This window comes from Megalops cyprinoides, chromosome 8 (assembly GCF_013368585.1).
Source record: "Megalops cyprinoides isolate fMegCyp1 chromosome 8, fMegCyp1.pri, whole genome shotgun sequence".
NCBI classification, from domain to species: Eukaryota; Metazoa; Chordata; class Actinopteri; order Elopiformes; family Megalopidae; genus Megalops; species Megalops cyprinoides.
The window spans coordinates 10,657,717-10,680,214 of NC_050590.1; the positions used below are offsets into that span (position 1 = coordinate 10,657,717).

The 22,498-nt window shown below is 42.5% G+C and overlaps 1 protein-coding gene across 2 annotated transcripts in view; it reads right to left on the reverse strand.

Moving 5' to 3' along the window:
• LOC118782404 (SH2 domain-containing adapter protein F-like) overlaps positions 1–22,498 on the reverse strand; it is a 72,800-nt gene that overhangs the window by 9,317 nt on the left and 40,985 nt on the right. Inside the window, exons 3-4 of one of the 2 annotated variants that reach the window (XM_036535746.1) lie at positions 10,312–10,527; positions 3,763–3,909 (exon numbers count right to left, since the gene is read on the reverse strand). In XM_036535746.1, the coding sequence (XP_036391639.1) occupies positions 3,763–3,909; positions 10,312–10,527 (363 nt within the window). Of the gene's footprint in view, positions 1–3,762; positions 3,910–9,642; positions 9,745–10,311; positions 10,528–22,498 lie in introns of both variants that reach the window. The other variant, XM_036535747.1, reaches the window with a different exon arrangement.

Here is a 22,498-nt window from a genome sequence, read left to right on the forward strand (position 1 = left end):
AAAAAAAATGTTTTTCCCCCACAAAAATGTGGCCCCATGACTAAAAGAGGATCTATGGTATTGTAAGCCCTAGTTCTCAGGAGTCAGAAGAACTGAAGACACCACTATTTTTTCTCTGCTATTTTCCTCTGCTGTTTGTGCTTCTGTTTATACAGTAAGTGTGCATACGTGAAATGGTCAGTTTCCATGGAAACATCTTGGGTGAGGGGAGGTGTGTTCACAGCCTCCACCCCCTTTCATCTGTGACAGATCACAACAGAGAGATGGCCAAACCCTGAACCCAAGTCCTGCTGCTTCTGCTTGCAATTTCCTCTTTTATCTGAGACTCACATGCATGATGCCTTATTCTCTTTCTTCCTGACAAGTCTGTGGTGTGAAGGTTATCTGACTTTATTTTTTAGGTTTTTTTTTTTTATTCCCATGCTAGTTTCTCTGTAATTACTGTAATTCCAGCGCTTTGAAAACCAGGTCATTAAACTTGCGATGACGTCTAACAACTTTTCCAAATGGAGCTGGGGCTCATCTCTGAATATGATGAAATATATTCTCTTACTCTGTCAATCCACTGCTCAAAAATCTGAACAACCTATTTAAGGGATCTGGTTTAAACCAATACGAAAAACCCAAATGAACTGAAAGACTACTGACTTTGGCTGAATAAGAGGCACAGCATTTTAAGGAAAAGTAAGTAGGTGATCTTAGCAGTTTTGGTTGCAAAAATAATCAAACACACTGGCTACAGTCCATTATAGACCAGAGCTGATATTTTAAGGCACTGGTACACACAAACCTTTGCGCATTTAAAACATGTATTGCTGAGCTATTTCTCTCAATAGCTAACTAGATGAGCAATAGGCATTGCTGGCTCATCTCTAGCTTAAATCTCATGTTTTACCTATAATTGCCCATTCTAACTGGATCCACCCCAGTCCTTTTGGTGTTTTGTTGCTTCAAGAGAAAAGTTCATGCATGCAAATGACAGAAAGACCTGTTGATCAGGCAGTGACTGATCACTGGTCACTGCCTCCCTACCTGCTTTCCTCACTCAGACCTGCACCTACATCAGACACTACAACAAGAACATATGCCCCAGGCAGCAGCAATCAGAGGGGCCCCCCACAGAAAAGCAAAAGCATAGCCTCCTAACAGCCAAGGCAGGGGGGGAGACAAAACCAATCCACTCGTAATTCACTGGGCTGAAGTCCTGAAGTCACATTGAGAGATGCCACACGCATCCAGAATATGCTTCCCAATTAGGGAAGCTAATTAATTCTCATTTACAAATGGCAACTTCATCACATTATTAAACTAATTTGTTTGGCATGCTCATGGTCTAGTACTATTGTACACCATTTTTTCAGTATGAAGACTTAAATGATTAGATGATTAAGTGGTGCTGATAGTACTGGGTACAGAGCCGAAAAGTCTGACCCTGCTTTGCTGAAATGGATTAAACTGACACTTGGCACCTTGATTAGTGGCGCTGGTGGAAATCCAAAACAATACAAAATTTATTACAATCTTTCAGTTTTAATTGTAGAAATAACTCAAACATTGGAACCACAAATACTGAAATAACTCTGAAGCAAATGGAAAGAAGATAGACCAGCTCTGCTCATATGCCTGCACAAGTTCAAATTCTGGATTTTTGGTTACAATGCTTCGTATTCAAGCAGAGCAAGAGAATGCGAAATGGGAGAATTCCCTGCTAGCACTCCCTGCTAACACAGGCTATTAATTCAAATCAGAAAACAAAAGCATGAGCTCTTCATCCAGCCCAGACAAAGAGCTGTCATTCCATTTATATGCAGATGTAATTTCTTTCCCGATGCTAAAGTTTCAAATATGATAATGATCCGGGATTGGAGAGGCACATCCCCCCCCCCCCCCCCCCGAAAAACAGTGGGTATCATTGTAGCCAAAAAGTGGTAATCGAAAACTGTGGATTTTAAAGTGACCTACACCCTGCAGCCTCTCGTGCAATTTTTTCAAAAATCTAAAATCCAATAAATGCAATACATGTGCTGAGATTGCAACACCAGTCTGCTCAAGAGCACATCTGGGGAGTGCCAGACAGCTCAGTGTGACTCATCCTTCTAGGCTAAAAGCGCATGCTAATTGCTGAGTTACCTGGGATATGGTCCTGATAACCACAAGCCAGCATTGGCCCAGTGAGGTTGACAATTCCAAATCTTAAGTCCTGTGATTTGCACCAAATATCCCGAATGGACACCAGATACTCTTTAAACTGCGAGTAACACAAACAGATCAGCCAATCAGGACAGCTGCAGGACATTCATAGCCAGAAACTAGTCAGTGAGTGGAGAATTGTCAGAGTAGGTGGAGATTCTCATCCTCCTTCCTGTCTCCAATGGTGCCCCTTCACTCCTGTCACTACCTTACGGCTCACCTACACATCCCGACCTTAGCACATATGGGAATGTGCAAATGACTTCACCTACTCAAGCATCTGGAGCCTACCAGCTGACAGACAAGAAAAAAGATGCAGAACATCTCAGTTTCTAAATATATACTGAAAACTGAGGATGAGAGGAAAAAGGAGCAGACACCCCGCGGCACCAGTCATCTTTGCTAGCTTCAACGTTCACCGTAAGCGTGAGAACACCAGTCCCCTCGCTGCATATCTCTCCCAGCCCTCTTTGTGCCTGACGGACGGGCACGAGGACAGAGGGATACTCAGCCCTCTAGACCTACAATTAGTTCCGCTAGATGTGTCATTTCACTCTGGTTATGAGCCCGGTACAAAGCTGCACACATCAGCAGATGAGAAACAAGAAACTGTCACAGGAGTCAGGGAAAACATGCCGTGTTCTCAAACTGCAGGACAAAAATTCAGGACACTTTGTGATATACTGTATGGCCTTGCATTCAGAAAAGGCAGGTCATTATAATTCATTACAATAAGTTAATAAATTAGTAAAAAGAGAAAAGTATTTAAAAGATATTCCTAGCAATGACTGATTTGATTGCAATGAGATACAGTAAAAATATTAATATTCATGCTATTCCTCTACAAAGCTCCACATTTTTGCTCATATTTTGTCAGGAGTAATAAGCATATGTGAGCTATGGGAATATGGGTAATGAACATTTGCAATTATCCATGCTGAATGGAGTTAAGTTCAATTACAATTAATCAACCTTGTTTTGCAGGCCTAAATCAGGACAAGTTACTTCCTGCTTCAAGCAAACCAGATGTTGAATTGTACTTAATTTGCCTGAAAATATCATTACCAACACATTGAGGACACAGGTGTGCAAATAAATGCAATTTACATTTGTCCCCAAAAGCTTTTCTGGCAACTGAAACGGTCACCATCTTCTCACTCTTCAAAAAAAAAAAAGGACAATGCTGCATACATTTCACATTTAATTCAATTTGGCCAGTAAAAGGTCCTCATAATCTTGTTTATGCCTACATTTTAAGTCTGTTCCTCCTTGGAGAGAAAACGTTCTCTCCCCGTTTTTACTATGAAATGCTAGGGAACTTCACTCAACTTTAGGCAACCTTAGCCGCCCCACTTCCTTTTGTAAATTGGCTCTTGCACATCTAACGGAAGAACAGAAAACCTGCAAAGTGGCTCAATTATAGCACAAAGGTAAGGAAAGAGAGAGGAATGAAATGCAAAGATTGAGAGATGCTGGTGATGCGAGGGAAAAGGGTATGACCTCTTGTGACAGTGTATTTGGAACACCATGGGCATCTAGATCAGAGTGGCATGGCATGAGGGACACACCCACCGTGATGGTGCTGCTCACAGGCCATCTGTCTGGGGGAGGGTTGTGCTGGTGGCAGCGATGCCTCCACGCCCTCAGCCAATGGGGGATTGCTGTTGAGCTGCCCCACTGGGGGGGGCCAGGGCAGGTCCTTGATGACTTTAATCTCTACTGCGATCAGTGCAGGTTTGGCAGTGCAGGACGGAGGATAGAGAGGGATACACAGAGGGAGAGAGGAAAACAGAAGAAAGGAGAGTGAGATTTAGGAAAAAGTAAGAAAAAATACAGCCCAGGAGGAATAGCGCAGTACAGCCAGCAGCAAAGAGGTTACAGCTGAGGAAGGCAGGGGGAGACCACTGCAAAGCACTGAAAAGAAAAATTGAGTTAATGTTGTTTCTTAAGCCACTACATCAAGGATCCTTCAAGGACCCTCTTATGGCTCCATTTAGCAAAGGGTCGCAAGTGATCAGCTATTAATGTGTCATTTTTCCAAGGCCCAACTACTTATTTGGATTCAGCAACCAAAGCGATTCACAAAACTGAATGTGCCACAGACAATTAACTTGAAACTCTTGGAGACAGCTAGTTATACTGAAGTTGTCAGTTTTTTTTCTTTCTTAGAAAATATAAACACAATCCCAGCTGCCTCATTATGCAGACCGTACTATGCAATGAACAGTATTCTCCATTACAATGAGATGCAATTCCAATTCGATCAGAGTGCTTGCTGGATCCTGCACTGCACCTCGATACTCCCACAGTCTTCTGTCAACCCGCCTGATTCGAGTCGAGTTTAGCTGAGAGAACCAGCCGTCAGGCGAATGATGGTAATACTTCTCTCTGGTCCACAACAATGAACCCAGCAGAGCGAGACAGAATAGGCACTGCTCTGGAGGAAAGGCGCACTTGCATACAAGTGATGGACAAAGACGCCAACTCTGAGTCAAGGTGTTCACACATGCCAAGTGTTGCCAGAGGCCCACTACATAAGGAGGCAGACAGGAGATAATATTTACACATTTGTCTTTGGGTTTGTGCTTGCTAACAAAATGAATGGGAACTCTATAGCTGGAATAAAATGTTGAGGAACAAGCAATTCCAAGCTTGCACTTGGGGATCAATGAGACAAAAGTCAAAGGCCTCCCCTGTTTCTCCCACCACCTTTTCCCACCCTTTTTATCAGAAAGGGCAATGACACAATTCCAGACAACAACAGTTCAGACTGGCTTTGCTGAACATCAACCAGCTTTGTTTGTGCCAAATATCATATAATTAACTCCTGTAGCTAATTAACCAAAGCTGTACCAACCAAAACTCAAAAAATGAGAAATCAGATGCAATATTAATTTATCACCATACACTTTTCACCTTGCTCAGACAATGGACTCTTAGGCAGTTTCCTTAGCCAGGAGATGTCTGAAAGTTGACAGCAGTCTGTTTATGGCTACATATAACAAGCTTCTCAAAAATGTATTTTGTATGGATGTGGATGAAAAACACAACATAAAATGTGTCCTAGTTTTTTCCCCAGGGGAGAGACTGCAGATTATTCTAATGGATTAAGATGTCAACCCAAACTATAGGGAACGAGAAACTGAAACATTAAGAAAGACAGGTCATTAAGGAGAGAGGCAGGGTGTCAGCGCCCCAGAGCCGTGACGTTTTTTAACTCCTCGCTGTGGCAATCACAGGGATGCTGAGACTGAGATCCAAAGAGGTCAGACAGCCAGGCCCTCAATTACACCAATTAGCTGGGCTTCTGGGGGGCAGGGCCAAAGTCTCTCAGCTGCATGGTTAAAAACCCAATTCACATTTCCCATAGCAGATTACCACATAGTCGTTGGAAGTCTTTCTCTCACTTCACTAAGGATCAAAACACGCATAACGAAGCTGATGGGCCAGCTATGCAGTTACACCACACAGTAATATCCCAAACTGCCACATAGACATCCACATAGATTCATGTTGCCATCTGTCATGTTGCTGCCACATAGACATAGATTCATGTTGCTGTCTTTATAATTTTAATCAGCTGCATTTTGCTCCTTTGCCCCCCACCTAACCAGTTTATTTATTTTTTTTTGCCAGCATGGACGCAGTTCAGTGTCACATTGTGCTCTTGTACAGATGAGAGCTTTGAAAGGTATTGAAATCTTCACTGACATAATGTCCACTGCATACTATCGTTTGAAGACCAAGAATGGGGTACTATTTTCATCTGAAATTCAGGAATAAGCAAAGAGGACAGAGATATAGAGAGAAAATCTGAAAGCCCCAATGTGGTTCCTGCAATAGACATGATCAAATACAAAACACTGCATAGTAAAAAAAAAAAAAAAAATGTATGTGCAAAAATCCTACACAGTCTTACTAGGACTAGCACAGCTCTCAAAGGCAGTTTTGCATAATGAGTGAACCACTAGCTACACTGTGTTGCCTGTCTGCATTTTAGTGAGAAGACCCCTGGTTACGAGTACTTCTTTTACGCCATACGTTTCCTTCCAGGGTGAAGTGCCACAGGTCTGTTCAGCCCAGTTCATTGTCCCTTGCACTACGCCCTACCAGCCCCCACAATGCATTTCTCTCCTACAGGAGAGGAGTGTGCCAGCTTTCAGATAAATTGGAAGAATACAGTTTTTTTTTCTCATGTGTACAAAGCTGTGAAAATCCCTCAAATGCTCTACAGATGACAGACAAACAAATTACCCATATTTTCATAAAACTGTGTTTTAACTAAAGGATTAAATTAAACAGCATCTGTGTAGGCTGTAAATTTCCTTAAACGGCACAAGTAACACGAATCTATGCTGTCGATACTCAAATCACCTGCGTGTATTTTGTCAATCATAAATTTTGCTAGCTGTCATTCCGGGACTTCCTAAAGAATGAGGTTGATACACTAGAAGAGCAGACATGTCTGAGACAGGGACATGGAGGGAGTTTGCTGTGGCGACAGAGCGAAGCAGAGGTCTGGCCCAGTGACGCCTGTACCATTCTGGAGAGACATCACACAGCGCTTCCTTGAACTGAGGAGACCCAACTATGAGCCTGTGATAAGTTACAGCATTGTAGAAAGATTATTTTCACAGCCTCTTTTCCAGATGTTGACACTTGAGCTGAAACACTGCATTTCTTTTTGTTTATATTCATTAACTCAACTTGACCTTTGGCATGTGTTTATACTCCAATCATCTCCGAATTAAGTGTTCCTGTTTTATGGTAATAATTACTTGTAAATCTGATTGGATCATTCAAATGTTACTTCATGTAGAGCTCTCGACAACGGAATTACCACAGAGCACTTCACAGAACTACAGAGAAATTGTACAAATGATAGCCAATAAAATTAAATTTAAGAGAAAGAAGAACAATTAATCAATGACAACACAGTGTAAATCACCTGAAGTGACAGTATTAAACACAATGTGATATACTTATGAAGCCCAGAAAACTGCAAAAGCCCCCCCCCCCCCCCCCCCCGAGAATTAAGATAACCTAAAAGCTAAAAAATTAATGTCACATAAATCACATATGTTGAGTGTGTCATGCTAATTGCATCCAAGGAGGAAGGGCAGGTTTGAGTAAATGCAGGATTTCAGCAGTACCTCACAGCTTTATCAGTAGTGCTTGCCTTCCCCGTTTGGGTGCCGCAGTAAGACAATTTTTTTCAGTTGAAAACAACCACAACAACTACAAAAAAAAAAAAAATTGTGAAAAAGGGATGGAAGAGAACACCCCATTTTTCATGAGTTTCAGTGAAAGAGAGGAATAGTCAGCCAGCCCCCTGGAGGGGGGGAGGGGGGGGTGCAGTGGAGAGGGGAGCTGTGGTCAGACTATCCACAGGGGAGAGCCAACAGTCCTGGAGCCAGAGAAGGCAATGTGCCTGAATGGAGATAAGCAGGACATGCGCAGGCATTAAAAGGCACAGAGCGCATCACAGAGAACATTTGACAGTGGTCTGTCAGGCAGCTTATCAACACCGGGAGCAGGGGGGAAATTAAATACTAGTTCAGAGTGACAGGTCGGGCTTTTGGGGGCAGGGGCAGCAGCGCAGCCTGGGCGGAGCGGCAATCACGTGACATCACACATAGAGCAGTGTCATTTGGCACCTCATGGCACAGACCGCCTCTGCGTGTGACTGATTTGTGAATTGCCTGCATTTCATTTCAGTGAAATAATCATAAGATGATTTAACCACGTTAAATTATTTACTGGAGTTATGAGTCGTGATCCAGTTTCCAGGTCATTAGGCCCATGAAGATTCATTAAAAAACCATAACGCTGTGTCGCTCTACAGGACAAGAGCTGATGCTAAAGCCTGAGAAGTATCTCCCCTTATCTAGCCTGCATTAAGTGGAAGGACTTCACTGGCCTCGCTCCAAGTTAATGGAGCAGGCAGCCAGTGAGCAGCACAGGGGGGAAAGATTAAGTAACAACATCTCTGGCGAGATTCCCCTGCTTGCCTGTCCATGTCTATGCGTGCATGGTGCACAGTGAACACACACACACACACACACACACACACAAACACACATTACACACATACACACACATACAAAACACACACATGCGTGCACACACACATGCGTGCGTGTACACACATGAACACACACACAGACACACAACGCAGACAGACACACACACACACACACACACACACACACACACAAAGACAAAGTAATGAACATCCAACCCTGCTTCCTTGTAGACAGAGACACTGCTTACAGGGTCTATTGAATCTTCCTTGCTCTTCTCCTCAGAGTCATCCATTATGGACTCAACATTAAGGGTGTGTTGAGTGAGTGTGTGTGTGTGTGTGTGTGTGTGGGTGTGTTGTTGGGTTCAAGATTTCATGCAAACAATCCCACATCCCTCCATCAAAACAGGAGATTAATAATCCACTACACAGTCCATGTAAGTGAACTATAACAATAAGGAATAAAGGAAACACCTGTGTAGCTGGATATTGTTATTTTCTGTATAAAACATATTAAAAAGCATATCGAATAAAATGTTTTATATCAATACTTCAGATACTTCATTATATCAACACTAAAAATCTCACTGTGATGTATCCCACCTGGGACTCACACACCAATGCGTACATAGGGGTTTGACCCCCTAAAACATATGGCCCTGAGTGGACACTGTGCAAGACATTGCTCTGAGGAACTAACTTTGCGTTTGAAATGACAGCTACTTCTCTCTTATTGTAGTATCAATGCAGACGCAAAGCCCTTAAGTCAGAGTTCTTTGAAAAATGATCAAGGCACATGGAACTACAGTTCACAGGATGGTCCGTTCACACAAAAGTCATAACAAGCAGGGTAAGGTCTTTATCAAACTTCTGCTCTTTTATAACAGAAGAAAGGTAAACGTTTTTTTTGTACTTCTGATTACTGGCTGCTATCACTACTCTATCAGTAGAGGTAGACACATCTGCAAGCTTATTTCAGGCACAATTTCTGCTGTTTCTTTTGTTCATCAAAGAGAAATCCTCAAGCCTCAGATAAAATGAAAGTAATTCTCAGCAGGTTAAGCATAAGAATAAGCCACTTTGAAGACAGCAAATGGCAAAGAAATCCTTCAGAAAGCTGAACAAATAACAATAGAGACACAGAGAAAACAAGAACTGGGTTACTTTCTCAATTAACTTCAAGTAGTAGCGTCATTCAGAAAGAAACTTTTATGCATTTAAGAAAAGTAATAATGGATACAATTACAAAGGGGAAAAAACAACTTAAAAAAGAAGAACAGTGTAAACATCTTGTGCAGCTGTAGTGTGCTGACTTCACCATAACTGCCACAAGGCACAGACAAAGAGATAGACAGACAGGCAGACAGACAGACACACGTGGGGCCGAGAGACATCCCGGCCCTCCCTCGACCTGTTTCCTTTGGTACCTTTCAGGGGTTTACTGTTGCTGTCTTCTTTTCTCTTCCTGGAGTCTGATCCAATGGCAGGTACAGTGCCCTCGTAGCTAATGCAGTCATAACAAAGTAGAGCTATTTGAGGTAAAACAGAGGAAAGAAAAAGAAAAAGAAACACCTTTCAAGGATTTAAAATGCTAAGTGGCAATTTGATGGAAGGGTTGGTTTTTTTTAGTTTCTCTTTACTCTTTTTCTTTATCACCTTATTCTCCTGGAACAGCCCTTTTCAGTTATGGACATGTTAGCCATTGATTCTCTCCAATGCCATGAACTTTACACTTAGCTACTACACTTACACTACGCCAGTTAGCTACACCCAAAAGCAGACAGCAGGTACCCAAGTGTCTAAGGCACATAACAGCTTTTCCTCAAGTTGTTAAGATCCACAAGAGAATCTTCCTGCCACCATGTTGGACACCACAACAAAAACAGGAAGGTACATTCCTTCAAATGAAACTGTTGGGTGATGCAGATGAAAACACAAATATACCTGCACACAACTAATTTATATGAAGGCAGCACCCCTGATGCTGCTACCAATACAAAAAGGAAGCAATAATTACTGGAAAATTCCTGTAACACCTGGAAAACAGTTAAATGCAATGTGATAACCTGGGCAGTTTCCCTCTGTACTGTCTGTACCTGCAAAGGCCTTGGAGATCCTGTCCTTCTTCCACTCCCAGGGCTGATCGTACTCCTCTGGGGGTCTTTCGTCATTCTGCGGAAGCCTGCTTTCTCTGGGACAGCGAGGGCGCTCTGGGTCTGACTCGCTGCCGTTCTCAGCTGGTTCATAAGGTGTGTCGTACAGGGGGAGCTCCCTCAGTGGCCCTTCCTTGGGGCCCCGCCCACCACGAATCTCTGCCAGGGAAGGTGAAGAACACAACAAAACACTCATCAAACCATCGGAAACTCTGGGCAAAGGTCAAATAGTGGAATAAATGATGGTAATCTTGCCATCAATCTCAGAACGTCTGAATGGCCACAAATTGTGGGAAGTGAGTCCACATCTGCAGGATGACTTCAAAAGAAAGTAATCTTTCCCAATAAACCACGAACAACACTTAGTCACAACTCAAGGTCACACTGCGTTTTAGCATCCAGCTGGCTCTCAATAAACCCTTAGATCCATGAGTGGGAGGACTGATCTTGGTTCTTCTTGGTGTATCTTAATAAAGCTCCAAACAGAACTGCAATTACAATTACAATTACGACCCTACAAGGCACACTAGTAAAAGCTGCTGTGATGAGAGATGCGGTATGGAAAAGGAACCTATAAAGTATTAGAATGACATATTTTTGACCAATCTCCCCAACCGCATTTTAACTAATCCCCTCTCCCTCTCCTGCATGCTAAACATCTCTGGCGTCTCGCTTTTCTCTGCTTATTGGGAAATGCCTGAAGCAGTTCTGGATATAAAATGCCTCTTCAGTGTTCACGAGAGCTCTCATAAAAGCCTGTTCTGGTTGACGTGCTCGCTGAGAGCACGGACAGGGACGTTCCTGGGGGCTTGCACACCTGTGTCTGAACACAGTGTACCAAAGCCTGCCTCAGACCCTCTCAATTATCTATTTTAAACCACCTCACCGCAGGCAGCTTGTCAGCACCAAATAGCTACAGGTTGAAGGAGGTACAATAACTAATGCCGCAAGTGTAATTTCATATCTGTAATTATATTATATATAGTAATACACATAAAAGTTAAGCAAATGAATAGTAAAATATAATATGTAAAATGCATACATAGAGCCTCTACACTACTGAACGTACCGGTTCTGAATGGAAGTGGGTGGCTGTGGACTCTAGGATGTTGTGTCTCTGGTTGTTTTCGGGCAGGAGAAGAGAGGAAAAAACAAGCCCACTGGCCCAAGGTCCCTGCTCTCCCCCACCTTTCTCCTTCACTCCCTCTCTCCGGCAGTATGCAGCCACTAGCAGCCAGCCCCATTGTACAGTAGTGCAATGTGGGGGGGGGGGGGGGGTTGAAATATTATGCCACGTTGCTGCATAATTGCCTCCTGGCTCAAGGGAGTGCTTGCGGAAAAAATGAGAAAAGTGTGGAGCCTAATGGAGGTGCCTGGTGGGGGGTGAAAGAAATCTTTGAATAACCCTGCCGAAAGGCACAGCCTCGCCCCTTTGATCTCCTTGTTAAAAGTCTCAGGCGTTATGAGATCCTGCAGTGATATGCATCAGCCTCCCGCCAGAAGAATAAACACACGCGAAAAAAAGGGGGGAAAAAAGAGGGTTGATGAAAAGACAGATCAAACTTGTGTGCATGAGGAGTGAAGTCTTGTGGGGTTGGGAGGGGCAGGGGAGGTAAATCTAGCCTGAGGGGACCCCTAATTGGGGGCAGACTACCTTAAATAAGCTGCTGGAGGAGGTTAAAAGGCACAGCAGGTTGCTTTCCCTTCATGAAGAGCTCCTTTTGTGTGAGAGTGAAGTGGGCCGGGGGGACTGTGACTTCTGCCACGTGGCCTGTAACCGCCTGGTAGCTCCTGCACTTCCGGGTCCTGCTGTTGGTTGAGGCATGTCGTAGGGAGAAGAGCGAGTCCTGTCAATGCAGACTAATGTGCAACTGACCTCTGTCATGCTGTAAAGGTCAACCCCCCCGCCCCTGCAATCTAGCCCTCTGCTGCTCCCACTGTTCCTTCACAGCCTCCACAGTGAGAAGCTAAGCAGGACTGAAGACAGACTCGTCTGAAGCTGCTGCCCTTACACATCCCCTGATTCACACTCCGTGGTGAGGCTTGCTCATTTCAATCACTTTCACAAGATCCACCCAATTAAAAGCACACCTACTGTACCGTACGAAGATAACCTGGAGAGTGTTCCCAGAGTTCTCACCTCAGAGGTCTACCGGTACATTTACTGTGACCTGGAAAGACTTGGCCTGTGTCCCAATCCACAAATGAGTGAGAGAAGTGAGTGAGCAAACCCATTCCTCATGTGACATCACACAAATACATACTTGAGGAGGAAGGGGGAGGGTGTTATGTGGGAGTGAATTTCAGACACACTCCACTGTCATTTCATTTCACTTGTGTCATTTCCCGTACTGATCTTTCCAATCTTATATAAGCAGAGCTTGGAAATTGAAGGACAATATGCAGGTAAATTCAGATCGATAAACAAGTAGAATTAGATAAGAAATATGGACAAATGCACAAAACTACTTTAAGGTGATTGTCCTGCTCCCTTTAATCTCCCAGCTTTATACCAAACAATGTAAAAAAATAAAATTTTACATTTTTTATGATTGACCCCAGTGGGCTATCTATAATGTAGCTAAGGGCAGTCACTCATGAATCTAGCTTTATTGCAAAAATGGCTAGCAACTGGTATGAAATGTTTTGGTTTTACAAACTACTGACAATCACATATCACAGTGATTCGGATTAGTTTAAGCCTTGAAATCCAGCTGCAAATGTTTCATGTGCAGTTTCACGTGTAGTTGCTATTGGATAAGTGTGACTGTAAATTGAGTAAATGTAAATACAAAGTTTCTGTGCACATGTAATTAAAACACACTGGAATCATCTGGTCCAATGTTACCAGTGTTGGTACTACTGTGAGAGAAACATTCATTCATACAGTACGACTCAATACTGTCTGTGGCAATGTTATGTTTTCCTGTGGCTGGAATGAACTCTCGTAAAATTCACACAAAGCGGTCTCTGCAAATATGCTCCCTAGGATGCAGAATGAAAGGGATCCTGGGATGCCACACCAAACACATTAGCTGTTTATACTTGCTTGAAGGAAGCAACTGAGTCCAAGTGAGGTTCTTTTTGCAGATTAGGATACCCTCGCCCACGTGACTCTGCGCCATTTTGAAGGGAATTGCTTGGGGACAGTAAATGTGGTCTGGGGTGCAACCCTTGACTGTGGCATTACTGTGCTGTGGAGCAGTAAAGGAGCAATTAGGAACTTGGACTTGTCACCTGAAGGTCTGAATATCAGATGTGGCAGCGCTGCTGCGCTCTAGCATAAGGTACTTAAATACAGAATGTAAGCTATGCTATAGATTTTAAACAACAAAACACAATACGCAACAAACCACAACATCTACATCTAAGAACCTGATCTCCATAGAGCTGTCTGTCCCTTACTGTATTTTTACGACAGCCTACTGTGTAACGTGTTAATTCCTCAGCATTATGCCTTCACTATTATTTACTCTTCAAGAGCAGCAGAAACAAAGAACAACAGAAACGAAACCTATAGGATGAAGAAGATGCTCGTAATATACTGTATCTACAGAGAATCCGTGCCCCATTTCAACACACCTTTGGCAAAAGGCATGCTAACAGTACCATGTGCATGACAGTTTGTATGATATGGAAACAAAGACAACATGGACTTCAAGACAATCAATGAAGACACCATCTGAGTCCTCTACAACATTTAAGCATATGCATTAATGGAGATTGTGTGTGTGTGTGTGTGTGTGTGTGCGCGTGTGCGTGTGCGCGTGTGTGTGCGTGCGTGTGTGTGTGAAGCCAGATACTGTTGCAATTTAAAAATTAAAATCTGCCTCTCAAAATATGCAGTCTGTCTATTGCTCTTCTATTCTAAGCAGCTCTTGGCCTGTCAGGATTGTAACGATCAAGATGGATCTTCCCTTTTCTAGATCCAGATTACCTATGATTAACAGAATGACTGAATATAACCCCTGAAATAATGACAAAAATGACAAGATGTAGCTCAGGAGTTCAGCCTTTCAGTTCTGAAATGCCAATCAATGCAAGTTCAGTATTATAACGTCAACTATGCTAATTCCTCAGGTACTGCACCTCAGTCTCAAGTATAATACCACATGATTTTATATGTCACTATTATGACACAAATACCACTCTATAGATGAAGGCACTAGTTTAAACCATCACTCAGTGCTTTATGGTATATGTTTAAATAGGTCAGATTTCACTAATGCAAACATTCTGCGGTCTTAGCAGGGAGGTGACCGATATGGAGCAATAATGACACACTCAATCAACATTCAAGCTGTATAACTGGCTTAGTCATAAATCACAGTGACCCTGGTAAGGTCAAAACTCACATAGTTTAGTCCACTGAAGTTTTTTTATTTTAGGTGCCAATCTCTTGTAGACAATAAACCCCAAATGTCAACATAATTCAAAGCCCACACTGCAGTGAGAGACAGCTCCGACTGACAGGGCTTAAGACAAAAAGACAGAATATGTGAGCCATTTAAAGTTTGATTAGCTAAGCTTCCATGCCTGCGAATCTCTCTCGTTGCTGGATTTTCTGTTCTAGTTAATGCCACTTTTCATCACAGCCTTAAGGACATACTGCACAATGCTGAGTCCCAGGACTCCACACTTGGCGTTATCTTGGACCACCCAGGGACATTCTGCTTCAGTCAGAGCGAAAGTTGACAATCAAGGCCTTTTCTGACCTCAATCTACACACTAAAGTGGCCCCTGCTCAGCTCCGCACATTTAGACAGGTGCTGTAGAGATAAGGTGGCAGAGCAGTGTCCTTCTTTTGTTCTCAACAGACACTCGGGACAGCAAGCTAAACAACAGAAGTCCATCAACAAGACATCGCCGATAGCCTAGCAAGTGCAAGCCTGTGTCTCAGGAACATGCGAATGTACATAGACGAGAGAGGTTTTGGCTGCTGTTAATTACAACACTGATGTAATTTACTGTAGCTGTCTGGTGATTTTCAGCAGACAGACATTGTATCCCTCAAGAAATGGATGATTTTGACAACAGTTCTATTGTCTCGTCCCGCATTCTTTAAGCAGACACAGAGGAATAAAGACATCACAGGGGAAATAGAGTGGATGATAGAATACCTCATGGCCACAACAATGGTGGCTCTGCTCTCTGAAGAAGCACTGACAAAAATGACTGCTCAAGATGTTTGTGTCAGCCTGTGTTTTGACATACATCATTGAATAGAGGTGTCCAGAGGTCACACTTTGCATTAGCCATTTTATGTATGAAGATTCTCATTGAAGGAAGAAAAAAAAAAGAGAAATGATACAGATACCTTGAATGGCCCTAAACCAAATGCATTTCATTAAAAGATATGAGTAAGTGTCAGTTGAACATGCATCACTCTGATAGAATCACACGGCTCGGATTCCCGTGACTTCTCCATTCTTACCTACATTACCAATTAAATCTCAGTTTTCAGCTGTCACTGTCTGTGGTGTATGTGGTGCATATAAGCACAGTGCTGCAACTCTGGCCTTTTACTGCCTTGTATGGTCACATGATTTATACTGTTGAGAATTCTGGAATTATGCTTCTCTGTGATCCTGCTGCTCCTTCTTTGGTGTTTTTTTTTCTTTGTATTTTTGGAGGAGGACAGCAATCAGGCTTTCCCACTACTCCTCACTTCTACTGTACCAATCCAAGTGGGTACTGACTGTATCTCTGTCACCACCATAAAAATATTTTGTGGAGGACAAAAGAAAGATTGACTCTTGCATCCTATTCATTGGTGGCTTGGAGCAGAGCAGATATTTTAGGTCCCGTTTTTCTTTGTGGTATGAGCTTTCTTGTTAAATTATGCTGCTTGCTACTGGACAGCAGGTCACGTCTTGGTTGCGGTCTGAAACCCAAAGGGACTCTGTACTTCAGTTTTACAGAACAATGATGTTTTAAATTGTGGCATCATCCTGGTTTTGGTGCTGTTGACAGCTTATGCCTGAAAACTCACATCTTGTTTTTACTTTTGGTAAAAGACTTAATAAAGCCATTCATTATAATTCATATCGGAGATATTCCATGGAGCGGCAAATACAAGCATGTGCACTTCGAAGTTTATAGGATCACACTCACAATTTTGGCATGTACGCAGGTGCTATTTTGAGATGAAGTGCAGTGCATCCTGTCCCTGACACCGCCGCGAGTCTCTGTGTCTCCTCAGCCTCTCTCGGTCTTCACCAGGCCTGAAGGAAAAGTTGTGTAACAATGCGTTCTGTCTCTGAATGTGCTGACTTGTATACGAATCCATTCTCTCACATTGCCAATGGCTATGCAGAGATGGGAAAGCTATCCAAAGGACACCGAGAGAACAGAGAGGCAACACTCTGCTCCTGTAACACATGTAAATTGTGCTTTAAGGCTCTGCTCTTATATGAACAAAACAATGAGACTTTGGGCATTATGTCTGCAAAACGAGTGCCCTTTGTCTGCTATATGCCCACAACATGGATGTCCTGAGACATGCATACACAAGACAGCATCGCAGACAGGCTTTCTATCTTAGCGTAAAACCCACAGCCAAGCAAACTCGCTCTTTCCTCTATATCGCCAATTATTACTGAGAAATGCAGTGTTCACACTCTACTTAAATTGTTACTTTAAATGGAAAACTTTAAAACTGACTTTCAGTGTTACAGAGGAATAAAGCAATGGAAAAACAACAGCGAATATATTTACACTTCAGAGGTTGTTCAGCTGTGACAAAGTAATAGGAGATTTATTAAGCAAATTCATGGTTTGGTGGTATGCAATGCTAAGCTGGTGTATGGTACTCCAAAGCTTTTCTTAATTAACTTGAACACGCTTGACAACCCACAATCCCTTCTTGATTTCCCAATGCGTGCATAGCAGGAACACGGCTTCTAATTAAATAAATATTTAAAGAAATAAATGCTGACAAATATGTATACAAACAAACAAAATTCCAACATCTGGAAGAAGCGAAAGATGCTTTGATGAGTGTGGAAGCAAATTTCAAAGCAGCACTAGTTAGGAATCCTGTTGACCCTTATTTTAAGAGACTAACTGCCTCATTTTTATGAAACTGGTTATAGAAAGCAATAATAGTGATTACAGCAAGTTAGGACTCCTGTAAAGACTCGTGTATGAAAGATAAATGGGGCCATTGGTTTGAGACCTGCTGGCAAATCAAAAATGGCAAAATTACAGGAAAAGAATGCAATTAATGATAAAATAAAAGCCTAGACTCATACAGACACCAACAACACAAAGGTAGCAGGTGTCATTCTTTTTGGTTAAGTCCATTTCCATTGCTTGAGAGAAGAGCATTAGGATCAGGCAAGGAGGAGAATTCTACAAGGTAATCAAAATATCCTTCCACCTCAAAGTCATCCGCATGGGAGGCACTGCGGCTGTGACAGGTGGACAGCCAATATCAGCAAAGAAGCTCCATGTCATTTTGTGGGCGAAAAGCCACTTCCTAAATTCCATTCTTCCAAAATATGCTCTTTCTGCTGAGATAAATCCAGCTCATGGGGGAGGAGGAGGGTGCATCCAGAGTTCAGACACCACAGAGAATGCAGGATTGGAATGGGCTGGAGGAGTCAGCATTGGTCACCAGGGTAAAGCCTGCCTGGTGGCTAATCTCCCCTGCGGATGTCAGCGGAGAGCAGACGACACGCCCGACGTGGCAGTGATAAATAGCCTCTCGACGCGCCTCCCCACTAGGGGTCAATGGACCATTAGTGGATGTCTCCTGGTGACAGGCCTCAACAGGCTGCTTCTCCCTAAAAGTCCCCCGGGAGATGCAGGAGAACCACAGATTGGCTCTCTGCTTCATGGGAATAAATCTCGCCGTGGAATATCTACACGCGGCGAGATTTTTTTCACTGCAAGAGAAGGGCAGCATTCCAATTCAATTTCCAAAATGAAAACATAGCAGTGTGCAAAAATAGAAACGCACAATCCGGGTGAGAAAGGGGTCGTAGTGCATGCACGCTTCTAGCTCAAGCTGTAATAACTTCCTATCTCAATTGTTTGCATCAGTCAGAGCTAAATACATCCCAGACCTCAATGGCACAGCAAATGCAGATTTACACTGGCTTTTCCATCACGGGGGGGTAATGGAATCAGTCTCCTTATTGTCGATAAGCTGATAATCTTCCCTCTCTGGCACACAATGTTGGAGAAAGCAGAAGGAACTGCCAGAATTTAAAGTCAATCACTTCCATATTCCACCGGAAAGAAAGTACTGCTAAATTCATGTGTTCTGGGTGCCCCTGTGGCCCTCATTGGTGCAGAAGGATGTGGTGAAGGTGTTCCCTGCACCTGCACTATTTAGTCTCTTTGACAACATATTAAAATGAATTTTAAAATTAAGAATATGGTCACCTTCATAACTTCCAAATCATCTCCCCATGGGTTCCTACAAAGTACACAGGGAATAATCAGATGGTAACCACATACAGGATGTATCCATTCTTAGCAGGTAACAGCTGGCTTTCCAATAAACAAATAGAAAACTGCAAAATTAAGCAGTGCATTTTACATAATTTACTTTTCTCATTTACATAAATACTAAAAGCATACATAATGCTTTTTACATTCAAAAAACAATGAGGGTGCCACACTAAAAAGTGTGTGCAAATCTATAAAGCAGGCAGGGAAGCTTAGTCAAGCTAGACTTTTCACTGTGTTGAGGAAAAAAGAAGAATGGCTCCAGTTGTTGCCAGACCATAGGGACACAGTCAATGAAGAGAATCACCTGGTTAGTGGCAGTAAATGGAGCAAGAAACACACAAAATTCTTAGGGAAACGCATGAAGAAGGACCCCAAGGAAAATCACATGTTGCAGTGCTAAATCAAACAGATAAAACAGACATTCCACTATGTCTGCATGTGAATATGACCCATCTTTCATTGATTTCTCAGCGGGGTGAGACCACAGTAGAGAAATACTGTCATTGTGCTCGTTCCCAGATCACATGTCTCTTTGGCTTTTTGCCAAGGGTCAATTTGTCCACTCAAATGGCTTTCTGAAATATTGTGAAGCCAGGGATGCTAAACAGAAGACAAATGCTTGCGATTTCTGAGTTTGTTTTAGGAAACTAAAAGGAGATGTGTTCTTTTTTAGTAATTCATATCTAAAATACAGTCTAAAAGCCGGCTGTACATGGCTATCAACTACCAGTTTAAGAGAAGAATAATTTTCCCAAAAATTAAACCTCTATCATTTCTCTCCAGGATTCTCCCACGGACTTTGCATTACACCACGCTAACCTGTCACCTTACACTTGACCACCTGTAATAGCAATAATTTCACAGAGTATTAAGAACCTTCTTGCATCATCATCATCATCATCATCATCATCATTTTTGAAATTCTAGTGAAGAAATACTGAATACATAGGCTGGGACAAATCCTTGAGAAAGGGGTTACGCGTGCTGGGGGCCCATGTGTTTTAGAGGCCCTTTGTGTTCTGGGAGCTGTGTACCCATGTCTGTGAATGTCCCGTACCCTTCTTTTTCCATTAGATCAATGTCTGGCAAATCTCAACTGGTCTGAGCATTAAAAGGGACTCCAGGGGCAGAGCACAGGCACTCATCTGCTGCTCTCCTGATCCGACCTGACAGTGAATGAAAAAAGAAAAACACGCAATGCACCAATACCACGCAGAAGCTACCAAGCAAAAGAAAGTAAAATCCACAAATGCATTGCTCATTTTTCTGGTATGTTTTCAATTGTCTAACACATACAAATGCGCACATCAGCAGAATATTCTGAACTACTAATTACATAATTTCCAATGCCCCAATGAAGGTACTGCATCAGTAATACTTTGTATAGGTAGTGTGTCTTTGTTTTACAGACTGTCACTAAACTTACTGCTACTTGGAGGCAGCAGTAAGTTTAGTGACAATTCCTTTTTCATATCTTTAGTGGGCCATCTTGCCTTGCTATGATATACGATCAATATAGCCAGCTATGAAAAGCATGGAGGCTGAAGAAAACATTTTACATATTAAGAAAGATATAGTACATAGAAAAAGACACTACATAGCCACACTTACATAGGTAATATGGCAAACCATAAAATCAAAAAGGAGCATGTTATCATTTAATAGGATTGAAATTAACAAGCAAAGCAGAAATGCAATTGTGTATCATGCTGTGAAGACGTCCTTGCCTGCTTTACAACTTTGAGCTGTACTGGCTTGGCATCAGCAATATGGCTACAGTGAAACTCCTCAACAGCAGGAGCAATGAGGTTTTTGCCAAGCATTAGTCAGCACTACTTTTCAAGTTTACTGTTTAAGCAAAAATGAATCTACAGGACATTAGGATCAGTTCTACCAATACTTCAGAAAGCAGTCTCAGTGACACTTTCTCATTATGGGTGTCAGACATGCAACCAGAAGTCAAATAGAATAGGGATAACTCTCACATCTACAAATTTTGTGGCATGTTACCATCAAACTTCAGTCCACAGCAAACTTCCATTCTTTGCATACTGCGCAAGAAGTGCTCCCGTATTAATTGTGTGCCTGAGCTTGATGACATTACAAATAACTCCTTAAGTGACATGAACAAACATTCAAACAGAAGTGAATGACATTTCTGTTGGCATACAGGTGCAATATGAACTGAGAGCTATAACCTGGACTTAACTTCAGATTCCGAATATATCTGAGAATTTTACAGGGAAACCAGCCATTAATTTCAGGCAGCCATTTCTTGAATCAAGCTTTAGTTTTTGGTCATGTTTTGTAAGAAAATCAAATATAACTCCTTTTAGTTTTACAGCCCTGTAAAATAAAATAATAAACTGTACTAAATGAATAATCTCCAATTCACCCACATCTTTACCAGGCGACATCGCAGCTAATGTGGAAAGCCTGCTGCCTTGGTAACCTATAATGCAGGTCCTGGTTCATGAATGACGGAATAGTACCGCGTTTCCCATGGGATTATGGTAACGTGCTTCCATGTGATCCACTTCACTTGGCATGGCATCTTATGGGTATGGAGCGTCACAGTACAGGTATGTCAAACTGAGACCCTCCCCCACTACCATCCTCATCATTCCCCTTCCTCCCTTACATTTCAGCCATCTTACAAGAGGAAACCCAACAAGGTACATTGATGTCTAAAAACTACAAGATTAATTGCACAGATTATTTCAATGTGCATTGGTCTGGTACACAGGTCCAATATGGAAAAGTACCATAAGAAATATAAATGGGGAAAAAAAAATCACAGATATTACTTTCCATAAACCCTAACCTGTTTAACCCAAGCCCATGTGGTATCCTAAAAATGTGAAGAATGGAATAACGAGGGTGTGTGCTGGATTCCCCTGCAGTTGGGCTGCCAGGATAACCATTCTGAGATGGCCAGGGTGCCACAGTACCCCTCCTATTTCTGCCCACACAGCGAGGTGGGGCAGGGCTAACAGCCCACTCCTTACTGTTTTTGCATTCCTGCACCTGCTGCCTGTCCCTCCCCCTCACAAACCACAGGAGGGCTCTCTGTGCAGGCTCTGCAGCGCTAGAACAAGGAAAGGGGAAGAACCACACCCATCACCCTCTCCACCGATGTATTTTAGTAACACTGTAGGAGTTCAAAAGTATATTGCCAGCATGTGCGTTTCATTCTTTTTGGGATGAATACATTCTTATCTCCTGGTTTCAAATGCATTGAATTGATTAAGTGGTCATATAACACTTTCATGAATTTGGGAGAGGATCTCACACCGAGTCATGTTTTGCCAGTTGATGAATCCTGATATGCCATATGGCCATCTTTTCACCACGGTGGTCTCTTATGCTAACAGCCATGTTTCCCTAGTTCAACATGCTTCAGTAGGGAGTTGAAAATGACATTCCATGAATGTGAGTTAGGGAGAGATGCAGGATGTGGACACATTCAACAGCATCTGGTTATAATGCATGTGAACATCAGTAAATGCTCTCAAATAATACAAGCACATGTTTATGGCATGTAGGATTTATGACAGAATTTGTGCATTCAGTGAGGGCGTTTTGCTTGTGAGGAAGATAAAAAGCCATCTCCCGGATTCTTGTTCTTGCTCCCTTGAGACATAGGAAGTTCTGAAATCCCTGTAAGGAA